At 43.8% G+C, this 15,338-nt stretch overlaps 1 protein-coding gene across 15 annotated transcripts in view; it reads left to right on the top strand.

The window, feature by feature from the left end:
- Window positions 1-15,338, top strand: part of CARMIL1 (capping protein regulator and myosin 1 linker 1) — a 310,815-nt gene that overhangs the window by 191,267 nt on the left and 104,210 nt on the right. For 13 of the 15 annotated variants that reach the window (XM_045057041.1, XM_045057036.1, XM_045057039.1 and 10 more), the window contains 5 exons: window positions 1,698-1,767; window positions 8,236-8,247; window positions 10,451-10,532; window positions 11,271-11,370; window positions 11,473-11,527. In XM_045057041.1, the coding sequence (XP_044912976.1) occupies window positions 1,698-1,767; window positions 8,236-8,247; window positions 10,451-10,532; window positions 11,271-11,370; window positions 11,473-11,527 (319 nt within the window). The remainder of the gene's footprint in view (window positions 1-1,697; window positions 1,768-8,235; window positions 8,248-10,450; window positions 10,533-11,270; window positions 11,371-11,472; window positions 11,528-15,338) is intronic. The other 2 variants (XM_045057037.1, XM_011282087.4) reach the window with 1 other exon arrangement.

The following is a 15,338-nucleotide window of genomic DNA, read 5'->3' as shown; positions in this document are numbered from 1 at the left end:
GACCTGTGATGTCCTTAAAGCCACCCCACTGTCAGTACAGAGGCGGGACCTCTGGACGGGCCATGTGGTTCTAGGTCCCAAGTGCCTTCGGCTGCTCAATAGCACCCCCAAGAAGGAAAGAGGGGAAGGCACTTTTTAGGGAAAGAGAGGCTATTTAATAATTGACCAGGAACATGCGTGCAGATATCTGCCCAGCCCCTCTCGTCGGCCCGTGTTTAGAACAAGGGGCTGGTCAACTGGCATCAGGAGAGGAGAAGAAAGGTGCTCCCCTCCAGCCTCCTTCCTGATGGGCTGTTCTCACCGGAAGCTGCTGAACCGGTGGGTTCCGTGCACTGCGGTAGCATTGCTCAGTGGATGAGGCCAGAGGGTCACCAGAGAGGGGATCGCAGAGGCTGGGGTGAAAGAGGTGCCTTCCCACCTGGCTCGTGCCCCGGGGTATTTTTGGAGCATACCGGGTGGAGGTCCTTTTCCTGGGAACATTGAGAACAGGTGGATATGCCTGCGGAGCAAATGTCTTGGTCCCACCCCCTGTCGCTTTCTCCTGTCTGCCTCTTACAGTGATGTGCACACCTGCCCGTTTCCCTTGCTGGAGAGCGAGAGGCCTCTGGGGCTCACCTATGTGTCCCCCAGGGCCAGGTTGAGGCCTTGTGTCCCTTCAGCGCGACTTATGGATGTGTGTGCACGTGGGAAGTTTTTGCATCAGGCCTGTTCGATGTTGTAGGACTGACTTGTGAGAGTAGGGCCGGTGCATTCTCTTAGAGACGAGATCTGCGTGATTCGTCCGGCCTCCTGAGCGTGCGGACGGATAAATCCCTTTTCACAGCGCCCCTGTGGTTTGCCCCGAGACCAGCTAGTAGTAGCCAGACAGACAGGCAGGATCCTGGGCCCTCCCCAGACCTGTGCCTCATGTCCAGTGCTCTTCTCACCTCCTGCTGTAGGTGCTTAAAATAAAACCCCTCTCTGCAGACGGTCATTTCCCACCCTGGATACCGTGGAGCTTAACTCCCTCATAACCTCTCCCTTAGGGACAAATCAGCAGATGCTTTCCTACTCTACTAAGAATTGCCTAATAATTTTCTAAACAATATTAAAGGTGTTCTCAAGCAGATGCAGGTGGGAATTGATCTGTGATGAACACAGTTTAACTTCAGTGTGCAATTAGGTGTACCGTGGGTGTACGTGCATAGGGATGGTGGGCCTGCCGGACTCGTATTCGTAACGGGCCCGCACCGCGTCCCAAGGAAGAACGTTACAGCACCGTTTCCTCCCTGGGCTTGGGAGGCAGACGTGCAGTCGGCCTTTTTTTTTTTTTTTTTTTTAATTTTTTTAATGTTTGTTTATTTCTGAGACAGAGAGAGACAGAGCATGAGTGGGGGAGGGTCAGAGAGAGGGAGACACAGAGTCCAAAACAGGCTCCAGGCTCTGAGCTGTCAGCACAGAGCCCGACGCGGGGCTCAAACTCACAGACTGCAAGATCATGACCTGAGCCGAAGCCGGACGCTCAACCGACTGAGCCACACGGGCGCCCCAACAGTCGGCCTTTTCAAAACTGAGACGGTGCTCAGTGCTTGGCGCTTGGCCTGTGACTCAGAAACGTGTCCCCCCTTCTCTGGGCCTTATTTGGCACGTGTACATATTTTGGTGCAAACCGTGTCTAACTCGCGTCTAACGTGTGTTTTCGTGTTTTCTCCCCTCAGAGCACTGTTGTTGGGCCTGGCTTCCAATCATAACTTGAAGGGGGTCTCCCTTGATCTCAGCAACTGTGAGGTAAGAGCCCATTTAGACTGTGCACTGGAAGAGATTATAATGGCCTCAAAATTGGCTTTGTCTTTTTCCCAGAGAAAGTGCGATACTGTGATTCCTGAAGGTGTAAGTGAAGCAGAGAAACGCACGTTATAGATGTTTCCGATGTTTTGTATCTTGCAAGTTTTATTTACAAACAGCCGCGGAACACCATTCAGAAAGCGTTCAAGTGTGTTTTTAACGACTCGGTTGTCTTTTGTTTGTTTTTTGTGTATTATTAGTGCCAGTTGCTTAAGTATTTTATGACGAAGCCTTGAGATACAAAAGCCATAAACTAGCTTTACCGTTATGAAAAATACGACATCCCTTGCAAGGGACAGATGCGTGTAATGTAACTTGGACTCAGAGAGTGTCCAAGAGAACGGCTGTCGTGTTATTTTTATTTCTTAATATCTTGACTTAAAACAGGACAGTTATTACAGGAGTTCCAAACACTTCCTATCAAAGAACACAAAGACGAATTGTGTGACTAAAAGCCTCTGCATTTTAGAGAGTGCCTGAGCGTTTTCAGTCTTGAGACTCTTAGTTTGTGCGGAGATCAGTAAGAAAATGCCCAGGTACAAACTGTGTGGTCCCCTTGGGGCCCAACTTGACCCAGCACATCAGACTTGGTTTCTTCTTGTCTGGGCTGGAGGTGAGGTCCCTTCGTTCCTGTTCTGGGCCCACTGTTCTCTCCTTCTGGCCTGCCGTGTGCCTCTTCTTCCCCGAGGCCTCCGTCTCCGAGGATCTAGCTCAAATCCAGTCTCCTTTATGCCTGCATCAGGCTCCTAGGGTTCGATCGGAGTTTGGCCTTTACTAGCTCTGCGGTCCCAGATGAGTTAGATGATAGGGTGAAACCTCAGTGTCTGCGTCCGCAAAATGGAGACAAACATCAGTGCCTCTTCCGGTGGCTTGTTATGGGGTTCAAAGGAGCCCTTCTTTGCAAAGTGCTTCCTGGGGCATCTGGGACATACGTGGGTTGTTTGCGCTTGTCGTTTATCTGTCTGTTGAATTTCTCCCCTGAATGCTTCAGCCCTTCGTGATCTTGTTCTCTTCTGATCATCTGCTGTTTAATGATGGTGACGTGCTTTGGACGCTGACCCATATGGCGTCCTGCATAACTGTTCAGTTAGCGCGTGCGTGCTCTCCCAGCGAGGCTATCACTTCCCGAGGATACTCCTGCATCCTGTTCATTTTGTGTTTCCCTCAGCTCCTAACAAAATGTCAGGTGCCAAGCCAACGCTGAATGTTGCAGAGCATGCTGTACCTCTCTGAAAAGTCTAGAAACTGGCAAGGATGAAATGATACCAGGACAATTGTTAGTGCAGGATTTTTTTTTTTTCTAATTCTGAGCTGGTGTGGACACCGACTGTGTGCAATTTGCTAGTCATTTTGTTTGGGGAAAAAAGAAAAGCCAGAAAAAACAAAAAAACCCCACAAAACCCCTAAAAACCTGCATCGTCAAATTTTAATGTGTAAATCGATGTTCTTATATTTATAAAGACAGACTATATAATAGAAACCAAGTCTGGTGGTATGAATTCATTGTTCACCAGTACTTTCTTAAGGGATGTGGCAGTAATAAAAATTTTTGTATGGGGGGGTGGAGAAGAACAGAGATAGGTAGGGCTACGCTATCAAAAGACAAAAAAAGCCAGTGGGTGTCACCTTAATTGCTCTGTTAGCTCACACTACTAAATTAGCAATGACCCAAACGTTTTACTATCCTGATTAAATACAGTGATTGCTATCAATATGCCATCTTCCATTTAATTATCTGATCAAAACTGGAATGGACGTAAATGATCATCTGGTTCCCATACTTCAAGATGAAGAAACTGAGGTCTAAAGAAGCCGAAATAATCCAGTTTACTAATGGCAGAATCATAATGAAAGTATGCCTGCCCGATTCTTGTTAATTACATAGGTAATTGTTAGAACATTACGTATGATTAGACATCTTCTTCTCAAATAAGTTGTTTGGGACCATATGCCCAAAGAACACACCTTGCTCTGTGGCTCGTTCTGTAAACTCCATCATAATCCCACTGGGAATAACTTTCAAAGATGGTTGTATTTGGTGAACCACGTGAAATCAACATTTTTGTAGGTCAAAAATGGCAGACTCTTGGCGATTTTAAATGGTTCTACCAAATGGCTAGTAGACTTTTCCCTTTATAAGTTTCCTCTTATTAAGTCAGGAATCCAGATCAAGTGATTGCTCTCTGATGGTAGGGCTGGCCATGATGGTGATGACAATTACAACTTCATTTTGGCCACTCGTTTACGGATTATATGATAACAGCAGCAGTGCTGAGATGGGAGCCCTTAAAACTACCCTGGTACCACGATCTCCCACTGTCTTAATCCTTGAATCACAGTCCTGGTGGCCACTTTGATAAACTCCCATGTTATATAGTGCTGCTCGTGGAAATTGGTGAAGCACAAAATTATTTTTCTAAGTTAAGGTGTCTTACCACATTTTTCTTCTTACAGACAGGTGTCCGAATCTAACGATATTTCACCTCACTCCTCTCCGTGGTCTAGTAAATCTGTCCTGTAAAGGCGTTAGGGGTTATGGTATTATCTGCATAGAATGCTTGGCAGTTTGGCATTCATTGCTACCCTTTAATTATTTAGTACTTCAGGGTTTATGTAGTGCTCTCAGAAAAAGTTTTTCACCAACTTGGAAGTTTAAAATTATGCACTTCAGACCATGTTTGTGAGTTCGAGCATCACATCAGGCTCTGTGCTGACAGTGTTGAGCCTGCTTGGGATTTTTCTCTCTCTCTCTCTCTCTCTCTCTCTCTCTCTCTCTCTCTCTCTGCCTCTCCCCAACTTGCGCGTGCTCTTCCTCTCTCTCAAAATAAATGAATAAACTGAAAAAAAATGACACATGTGTATCTGTTTTCTGTTCATGCCCTCTCTAGCCATAGAGACACAGACCCCTTTACTGTTAGTTAGCATGCCAGTCAAAATCATGCAAGAATCCAGCACTTAATATTCCCTTATGATCAGACAAATTCTCCACCTGTGGTGGTGAGCAGTGAAACTTCTAGCACCGTGCCGTCTTGGAAGTCATTTCCACAGAGATGACTCACTCAAGATGAGGGGCTGATAGACCTGTCTGAGCTGTAATACTGGACGGTTTCTGATGTGGGCACTGAACAAATTCATCATCCCCTGATGATGCCTCTAATGCTACCGCCTTCCCAAGCCACGGAAGCAAAGAACAAATATCAAATACCTTGAAGTCGTTGTATATTTACAAGTAAATAATTTTATTGTGAAACAGCTACTTTGCACTGATGAATTTTTAAGTGATGTTTGTATGGGTGTTACAGAAAAATAAATGACCATCATGTAAGATGGTGGCTGAGTTTATTGGGAGGAGAGAGGAGAGGAACTTTGAAGTCAGAATTAAAAGTGTCTACACAGACGGGGCGCCTGGGTGGCTCTGTCGGTTAAGTGTCCCACTTCGGCTCAGGTCATGATCTCGTGGTTCGTGAGTTCGAGCCCCGAGTCAGGCTCTGTGCTGACAGCTCAGAGCCTGGAGCCTGCTTTGGATTCTATGTCTCCCTCTCTCTCTGCCCCTCCCCCACTCATTCTCTGTCTCTGTCTCTCTCTCTTTCTCTCAAAAATAAATGTTAAAAAAAATTTTTTAAAGTGTCTCTGCAGATGAAAAGGGAATATAGTCCGTGATATCGTAATAACGTTGTATGGTATCAGATGGCGACCACACTTACTATTGTGAGCCTTTCACATAGTTGTCGAACCATTATGTTGTATACCTGAAACAAGTATAAAACACTGTGTGTCGACTACACTTGGGTCGTTTTTTAAAAGTGTCTACACAGGAAGCTTAGAATAACTTCCGCTTAAGCAAGTGAGTTTTGATTTTACCCCTGCGGGTTCCTACCCTGTTCATGCTCTCCTTTCCCCGTGGGTTGTCCTTGTGGTTCCTACGGTGTCTCTGTATTTATTTCCCTGAAGGAGGCGTTTCACAGTCATCGGTTCGAACGAGAGAGGCGATTTCTACTTACTGCTGTTAAAAATAAAAGTAGCACGCAGGTACTTAGAAATTACGGAGTTGCTTTCCTTCCTTCGACACAAACGTTGTCATTTGGAGACATAAATCCAAACCTTGAGGCTGTAACCTTTTGCTCTGTGGGGGCTAAGCCAATAAGTACTGAAATTAACCTTTCATTTACAGATAACTTCTCAACCTACAGGAAAAAAAAAAAAATCTGTGTTTCTTAAGGCGTTACTCTCGAATTATGTTATCAGTCCATTTGGTCTTATCAGTACCAAAAAGGAGTAATCTTTTTCTATCAGAGAGGGAATCCAAGTAGTTAGGGAAGACAAAAGAGGGTCAAAACAAAGGGTGGGTACTTTGGACTCAAAAAGGTCCCCTTTGATATCTGGCTCAGCCACTTGTCTTGCCTTCTTTCATTCAGCCTTTGTCTCTCACCTGTGGGATGGAGATTATAATAGTTTGGGGGACAGGGACAGTATTTGGCACAGTGGCTGGCCCGGCCGTGAGCCATTATCTGGAGAGGAAGGGGATTACTATAGCAAAGCCTTATTTTGCATGCCAGAATTTACAGCATGGGTCAGTATTGCCTTTCTACGAGGTTTCACTTAGAAGCTTTATAAATATTCTGTCTTTCCTGAAACCTTTTTTGGAGTCGCCTTCAGAGCTGTCTCAAAGCTTTCAAGAAGGGTTTAGTCTCCATCAATTTCTAGTCATACCTGATTTCTGACACAAAACCGTGTCCCCCTCGACGGCCCGACTTGCCTCTGGATGGCCTGCGGCCGACCCCCATTCACTCAGTCTCCACGGGTGAGGATTCAGCATCCGTGTGGATGTTCAAAGAAATGTGTTCCATTGCGCGCAAGGTCGGTTCCGAAAGAGGTGTTTCAGAACCGCTTTACACGACAGCAGTGAAACTGGCTTCCGTACGTATTCTCCCCACGTACCTGTCTCCCTGAAAGCCGGTCTGTCTTTCTGGCCTGTGTTGAGAAATCCGACTGCCTCATCGCCCTGCTTCAGAAGAAAGGGTGAGTGCTGGCCCTGAATCCTTCAAGCTGCATCTCCTTCCGAGTGAGAGAGACCAGTGTCTGAGACTTCAGAGGAGACGCGAAGGCTGACTACGATGGCTGCAAATTAGTCGTAGGGCTCGGCGTAGAACTAGCTCTTCCAAGAAGAAACTTTCCTGCACGTTATCCCACAATTCCTGGCAAGATGCTTTGAGGATGCGTTCGAAAAACACGCACCAGATCCTAACATTTGTAATGAGGAGGATACAGCCGCAAGGGAATAGACACTTTGGAGGCAAGGGCATCCAAGCTGATAGCGGTTCACCCAGCTTGGAGGTGACGGGCAGGTTTGCTGTGTGTGTGGCAATCCCTGCACCCCCCCACCCCCACCCCCCGCACGGATCCGTTTCCTATCTGGTGGGGTGTGGGCTGCAAAGCAGAAAGTGTCTCAGGGCAGGAAGCATATATGAAACACGCAACTGTTTGCACCTTGGAAATGACTATTTAGATGTATCTTCTTTAGGTTCTAAATTGCCTTTTGGCATCCAACCCCGCTTAGCAGAGAGGACATTTCGAACCCGATCTTGTCAAACCACTTTTTGTCCTGGGAGAAAACCTATGCTACACACAGTTTTACATGAGAAGATTTCCCAGGCTAAAAATTATTTTTTTAATTGACACATTGAGACCCCCCCTGTAGAAGAAAAAGTGGTAATTTCGGGGAGGGGTTATTTTATATTTAAATCTGTAATATTTGCTGCATCTTTTTAAATGGCAAGCAATCTTGAGGAAGGGCAATGAATTATTCAAAGTTCTCTCCAGATTTCAGTTGTCCTCGCTTCTCTTATGCCCGTCGATGGCTGTTTGGGTATCAGATAGAGCTGTTTGCTTAGAGTAATATCTGAAATGTTCACCTTCCTTGAGTGAGAGGGCACTTCTCTCTTGAAAGAAGCCTGAGTTTATTTTTAACATTTCCAAAAGTATTCCGTGATTCAGTCCCATTTACTCCTCTTTGATCTTGCTTTCTTTTAAATAACGCTAGTGTGTGGGATCCGAATGAGGGTAATTTCAAAATGAGTTTTACGTGCGCACATGCAGACACAGCCTCTGATTATGCAAATTCATTTAAAAGGATTTTCATTTACAGTAATGGAAAAGCTTTTACTGTTTCGGGAAAGCTTTCGCTTTGGGGGAGTTTTAGGCGTCTAATAACCTATGAATTCGATCAAATGTTTTTGGTAACTGAAGATCAGTTATACTCTTAAATTTTTGATCTTTGTTTTGGGAGAATTTAGTTGGAAGTGTTTGTCTCTTTTGCTTCTTTACATTGTGTGTTGATAGAGGCTTCAGCTTCTCTGTTGTGCTAACTGCTGATAACATGTTTTTATTTTTTTCTCCTTGGGCTTTCCTTAGCTTGGCCACTGTGTAAGTACTTCATCAATCAATAAATTAGGGTCGGGTGATAATATTTGATTGTTTTTGAACTATTGGAAAATGTTTTACGGGTGTATGCTACAAACATTATCAGTCAAGTTCCAGAAGTAAACAGAATTGAGCACTTAAGCGTCACCTATATTTTCCAGACCCATAAATGGAATATTTTTACCATACTTTATAATAATAACCAGCAGAGATTTTCTTGTAGAAATTTTACTTCTCAACAGAGACGTCACTAACAGCAAATAATAAAACTGTGCAGACTTAGGCACTTATGTTTATCTTCTCAAAAGCATAATTTTTTCATGCTCTGAAAATCAAATTATGTTTCTTTGAAGTGTTTGCCTGAAGTAGCTTTTTGCTTTAACTTTGACGCAGTCTGAATATACATTCACTTCTTCGAGCATGAACACGCTGTGATCTGGAGTGGTGCTTCTCAAAACTCGTCGTGGTGAAGAGCTTGCTGGTGGTGGTTGTTTTTAAGTTTCCGTGCTATCAGAAACCGATACTTTTGCAACAATGTCGTACAATCAGAAGCCGATACTTTTGCAACAATGTCGTAAAAATTTAATGTCGAAAAGAGATACGTGAAAAGACAAAAAAATACAAGCCTTCAAGTTTTACCAGTTGATGCAACAGGCCTAAAATTCTTATTACTAAGGTTCCTAAAATATTTGTTGTCAGTTTCTGCCCGCACTTTGCCTAAGACCAGTAGCAAGAACTTTGCAGACTCTCACCGGTCCGGGGACCACACTTTGAGTCGTAGCAGGCTGCTGGGGTCAGCGTAGAGCTGATGTGCTAAAGATGGGCTCGGGGCAGTTGGGTAAGCTCCAGAGCACCTAGGAATGCATCCGGGGGTGGTGAAATGGGCCTGCTGACCCTTGGCAGTTGCTCTACACTCTGGGTTCTAAGGCCCTCAGCTGTGGACTTGGTTGGTCTCGGTTTCCCCGGAGTGTGTAGACCAGCCTCCTGGGGAGGTCTACCTGTCTGTGACGCTCCCCTTTGCAGTTCACGTCAGGCCCCCCAGAGTAATCTGCTGTCACTGTAGAAGGTAGGGAAGGCTGAATTTAAACACCTCGACCGAAATACTTGTGAATGAAGAGGCGATCCCCGAAGTCCGTGCAAAGCTCTGTTTGACACCCAAGTAGCCGGGAAAATTGGCAGGGTTTGTTTCCGGGTACCGTAAGACTCCTGCATCTAAAATAGTGAAGAAAGGATTCTTTCAATTCTTACCTCAAAACCTGAACGAGTAGCATTTTTGCATTACGGTATAGAAGTTTAGATAAATTTTAATTTTCTTACATCAAGAGAGAAACCACCCTGTTCCCTTGGTATATAGTAGGTTCCCAGTAAAGGATTGCTTCTTTCCCTTATTAAATAGTAAGTTTGCCGAGCAGAGGGGCCACAGCTCGGGAAATCTGCATCCTTTACAAGGTAGTAGGAACTCAAATAGTTGCTAAATGGAACACAAAAGATACTCTGACCTCTAGAAACAGGCTTTTGGTTTTGTTGAAAAGATGCAAATTGAGTTTTATAGGTTGCCTTTCTCTTTAAAATAAATTAGGTAACGATAGGAAAGGAAATTAGTTTTGCTGTAAGCCAACCATAGTAATCTAACAAGTTAATCTAACATGTTTTTCTCCTATGGCTCAAAGAGTTCATGCCAATCGTTTCATAATCCCTGTCAGCTGTTTACTTTGCGGTAGACCTCACACCCTTTGTGTTGGGTGACTGGGGACGGGTCCTTCCTGAAGTAGTTGACAGTCAACAAGAGGTGTTCTTCATTGTCTCCTTTGGTGGTTTTGCTGCTGCTTGGTGGAGTTATACCCAGAAATCTGAAACAATCAGACAAAACCGTAACCGTTTCTCAGGTACAAGAAGGATCAGTTAGGTTTCCAAATGTCAGAAATGAAGAAAATTCCTGTGGGTTGACAGAGAGTACGGTCTCCATCTCTCTCTTTCTTTTTCTAGTGATTTCCAGATTTATGTCGTGGGAAACCTTAGCAATGATCAGCGATTGGCCCTTTACCCATTGATGATAGCTATTCTGGAGTTGAGAAGCTTTTACTTTTTCTTTGGCACTAAGTTTGAGACCATATCTTCATTCATTCATTCATTCATTCATTTATTTTGGGGGTTACGCCTCGAGTTGGTGACTACTTGACCTTGTGTTTGGTTTGTGTTTCTCCAGCTGAGGTCCGCAGGTGCACAAGTGCTAGAAGGCTGCATCGCCGAAATCCACAATATCACCAGCTTAGACATCTCCGATAATGGTAAGCTGGAAACCAGAAAAGACGTGGAAATATTGTTTGAAGTTAGTAAAGGGAAAAGAGAAAGCCCAACCTTGACAACGCCTTGACAAACGTGTTATTTTACTTCTTGACTAATTAATAGGGCTTTTAAATCTAACAAAATTTACTATGGAAGAAATCTGTGCCAAAGTCTTTGTAAGTTGATACCACGGCCAAAAATGCCAGGCATGTAATAAAACAATTAAAAAAAATTGTCATCAGAACATTGATAATGATCTTGATCCAACCTTTTGCATTCACGGTGATAATAAAATTGAGTCCTTGTTTATTTACTCAGGAACTTGTTTCCTTAGCTTCATTTCTGCCAATTATAGTGGCGTGTGAGTTTGAACCTGTTAAATTTGCATAGACAGTGGTAGTTACCTCCCAGCGAACAGGATGTTGGGTCTTCTTTTAGAAAATCATGGGCAGAGAGGAGACTTCCGCTTTCCCATTCCTTGCTGCCTTGACTTAGCCACTGACTGTGTAAGAGATTTAGGTAAGTCTTAGCAGAGAGCGAGTTGATCCCTGTGAAATAATAGGACACGAAAAGGGAGCAGAACGTTCCTTTGAAAATAAAAAACTAGAATCCCGGGGCCCTCGGGACGGTAGAGAAAGTCACCCAAGTGACCCAAAGTCACCTTTGCTCAATTGTGTTCCAGCTGAGAATTTATTTATACACACGTGTTTTGATTCTCTGCTTACTCTCATTCTTTCCAGGTTTAGAATCTGACCTCTCCACCTTAATAGTGTGGCTCAGTAAAAACAGATCAATACAGCACCTGGCGTTAGGCAAAAATTTTAATAATATGAAATCCAAGTAAGAACTTTGATTTTTTTTTTTATATGACAATGATGAAAACAATCAGCCTCCTGAAAGCTTATGATTTGATTCCACTGTCCATATCTTTAAACTCTTTAGAAATCTGACACCTGTGTTGGACAACTTAGTACAGATGATTCAAGACGAAGAATCGGTGAGTAGTATTTTAAAGACCTTCTGCCGAACATCTTTTGTTTGTTACCACGCTTCCTAATTATGTCGACGGGGTTAACGCTGCTATACTTTCGGATGATTTTATCTCTATGCACAGTTTCTGTTTTTTAATGAAATACATACATGTGCTTTAGTATAGTTGGAGAATGTACTTAGAATCGCTTACTCTTCACTTGACCTCATTACTAATTAAAGGAAGATTGTAACTAAAAGATTAAAGGAAGTATAAATTGAGTCCTAAGCCCATCTTTTAATAAGACTTACTCCTTCCTCACTTTGGTTAATGCACTAACCTGCGAGCGTGAATTTCTTCAATCTAGTGGACTCTGTGACCTTATATCATGCTGGGAAACATCATACTGCTAATTTGAATTTCGTCTAGTAATTATGTAGAGTTACAAGAGACTAAGAAAGTTGTTGCCCGTCTTAAATTGCTTCGAGAGCTCTAGTGGTCCTTCTTATCTTTTTATTCCCTTTGGCTGTTCCTGGCCAAGACGTGGTTCGGAGGAAAGAAACGTAATTTTAATTTTCTAGTGTTTTATTTTATTTTTGAGAGAGAGAGACAGAGCACGAGTGGGGGAGGGGCAGAGAGAGAGGGAGACACAGAATCTGAAGCAGGCTCCAGGCTGTGAGCAAGCTGTCAGCACAGAGCCCGATGCGGGGCTCAAACCCACGAACCGTGAGATCGTGACCTGAACCAAAGTCGGACACTTAAATGACTAAGCCATCCAGGTGCCCAAGAAATTTAATTTTAAATAGCATCCTATTTTGCTGCCTTTTAAAATGCTTTAGAAAAAAGAAAAAAAAAAAGATATTATATGGACAAAGCAAAAAACACTCTACTATGAATTCCTTTAACTTAAACCAGTGTGTCTTAAGTTTTGTACCTTATATTTTACTGATGCTCTTTAAGATTTGGTCCATGTCTTATTTTAGTCGTATTTGGCCACCAGCCAGCTTTTCATGGTTCCTAAAATCCAAATCGATTTGTATTCCTACAGTGAAGACTCACATTATTCATGTTTTGTGATAGCTACTTTGTAGGTCGTAAGAGTGATTTCCTATGTGAATCATGTGAGATATGACACATTTTTAAAAAGTGTCATTTTCCCTTTTGAATGCATACAGGGTAGTAGCAAATTCTTTTATGACTGGATGCTGACTTTGTGAGAAGAAGCTGAGGGGCCAGGAGAAATGAAGCCTGGAACTTTTCTACCTCTCTGCCTGGCTCTAAGCTGGAGGGTGGGAGAAAATTCTGTGGTCCTGCCCCTTTAGTGTGTGGATAGGATTTCCAACCTAAGGGCTGGAAATGAAACTCATTATTATTTAACGATTTTGAGCACTTTTCTTTGTCCTCGTTTGCTAACAGACTCCATATCGTGTCACTTTTATACGGGGCTATTAAAATTAGAGGCATAAATCAGAATTTATGCAGTTAGTTTCGCATGATTCCCTTTGACTTGTTACCACCCTGCTTTGAGTTTCTGATTTCCTAGTATTGGCCCAGTTCTAAAAGATTGAGGAAGCTAATTCTGCAGAATCACATTTAATATTCATCCCCAAATACTTGTTTCTTAGCACATGTTTTCGGAAAATTTCTATTTTTTGAAAAACACGTTTTAAAATTTCGTGTTTTTGCTTATCACATGAGGCTCTTTCGTTTCTGTTATTTCCGAAGTCTCTCCCTTAAAAACAATCTTGATATTTAAAACACCCCTCAGAACATGTTTGCTGGCGGTAAAGTTTGCTGTGTCGGTGTGGATCCCGTCAGGTTACGAGTCTGAGAAGTGGGCCGCTAATAATATACGGTGGAAAGCTCCTTATGTTGGTGTCACTGAAGCGTGGGTGGCTTTTTCAAAAGGCAACCACCTTCTGTTTTTTTCTCCTGAATCGGTAATGTGCACAGTTCAGGACGATTAGGAGCTGAGTCTTAGGACTCTAAAACTTCCACCGATGCCTGACGCAACCGGGCTTTTTATTTTAGTTTTTAAGATAATTGTGCAGTTATCTCTTGCTTCCTACGTTGTGACCTTGGGCTCCTACAGCCTGTTCTCTGACAGCCCAGGGAACACTCTGTTCACCCTGTGTTGCGTGTTACGTTTGGCTGGAAAACCTAGACGCCCGTGGGCTCCAGTGTCGCCTCGGCTAGAGACAGTGGGTGTCAGGCGACTGAGCCCAGAGCCCCGGGACAGTAACGCTCAGGGGCCCCGACGACAGGGGAGCTTGTTTTGAAGTATTCCACGCCAACTCGTGCTGTAACCGGCCGAAGCGAACGGGGTTCCCCTGGGAGTGCGGGCTGCGAGGAGACAGATTCTCAGATTAAGCGTGTTCGGCTATGAAAAGAAACAAGAAAATAGTCACGTTACACACAAGTGCAATAGATCAGGTAAGGGATGACCTTATAAATATGCACGCAATTCAGGCTGTTCTGTTCGTATTAATGACTCTGCCCATTATTTTTAAGTGCTAACTGGGGTGTTTTAGAGTTTGAATATAGTCTTGGAATTGGTGCTTGCTAGCTCGAAGACTTGGCAACTTTCCAGTATTAGGAAGAAGCCGCAATATATCATTTTTGTGGTAGTCGCATAGAGACCATTGAAATGATGAGAGATGCGATTACAGCTTTTTATTAAAGGAACACTGCATTTGTTTTCACTTAAAACATTAAGTTTCCCGAGTCTGAAGCATTTTGGTTCAGTTTTTTCCATTTCCTTGATCGTAAGATCTCAGGAAAACCAAAACAACCTCGCGAAACCTGCCTGAGTCTAACACATGCAGGCTTTCAGGTTTTAATTGCCTTAGCACTTACCATGCCATTAACTTTAAAAAATTGGATTCAAGTTAAAAAAATACATCAAATTACTACATTACCTTTTGATTTTACCATGGCTCTAGTAAGTTTAGAAAACGTGGTCAAATTTGGACGATGAGGACAATAACTACGGTCACTTGGTAAACTGGAGTCAAACGCATAATGCCACTCTGTGGATGTCTGAGTCTCGAAACCATCGGTACCGTCGCCCCGCTTCCTGCAGCCTTGAGACAGATGCACCGTGAACATGTCAGTGGCCAGTGGTTGAGTGGCCACGCTGTGTGTGCGGGTCACACGGACCACCGGGCACATCTTGAGAACGCCGCTCGCATGGGCCACGGTGGAACGTGGGTGACCCTGGAAGCTGTTCCCGGTATCCCACCTTCCTGTAATGTCAGACTTAATGGAGTAAGCTCCTAGAACTGTTTAGTACGGCTGGGCCTGGGTAGACTGCCTTAAGCAACCCAGAAGACATCCACGTCCCCCAGGGAAGTCTGAGATCTGGCTCTCAGGGCCACATTGGTTCAAGCTCTGGAATTTCCACCACTTTATTATTTCAGTCATGGCTGAATTCAGGGCTTGCAAATTCAGATGCCTACGCGGCTAGGGAGGTACCGTAAACAAGAAAAGGGAACTCGGCAGGGAGCCCTCTTCCTTGGTTTGGCCTGCCTCTGGACCACGTGGCTTTCAGTCTTCAGCTTAAATGGGCATTGAGTGGGCTAGTTTGGATTCACCATACAGCTTATGCTAATAAAAACTTACAGACGTTTGACTTTTTCTCTGTTTTAAAAAACTTCTGTGTCTTCTGACTGGTACTCATAAAGCTAAGGATGATCATCGAAAAGATTGAGGATAAGCCACGAGGGGCAACATTGTGTAGGAGCTCAGAGCACAAGTGTGGAACCAGACTTTCTGGTTCTGTTCAGCTTTTTTTTTTTTTTAATGTTTATTTATTTTTGAGAGAGCACCAGTGGGAGAG

Source organism: Felis catus, chromosome B2, assembly GCF_018350175.1.
Source record: "Felis catus isolate Fca126 chromosome B2, F.catus_Fca126_mat1.0, whole genome shotgun sequence".
Lineage (NCBI taxonomy): Eukaryota > Metazoa > Chordata > Mammalia > Carnivora > Felidae > Felis > Felis catus.
This window is presented reverse-complemented; position numbering and strand designations above follow the sequence as displayed.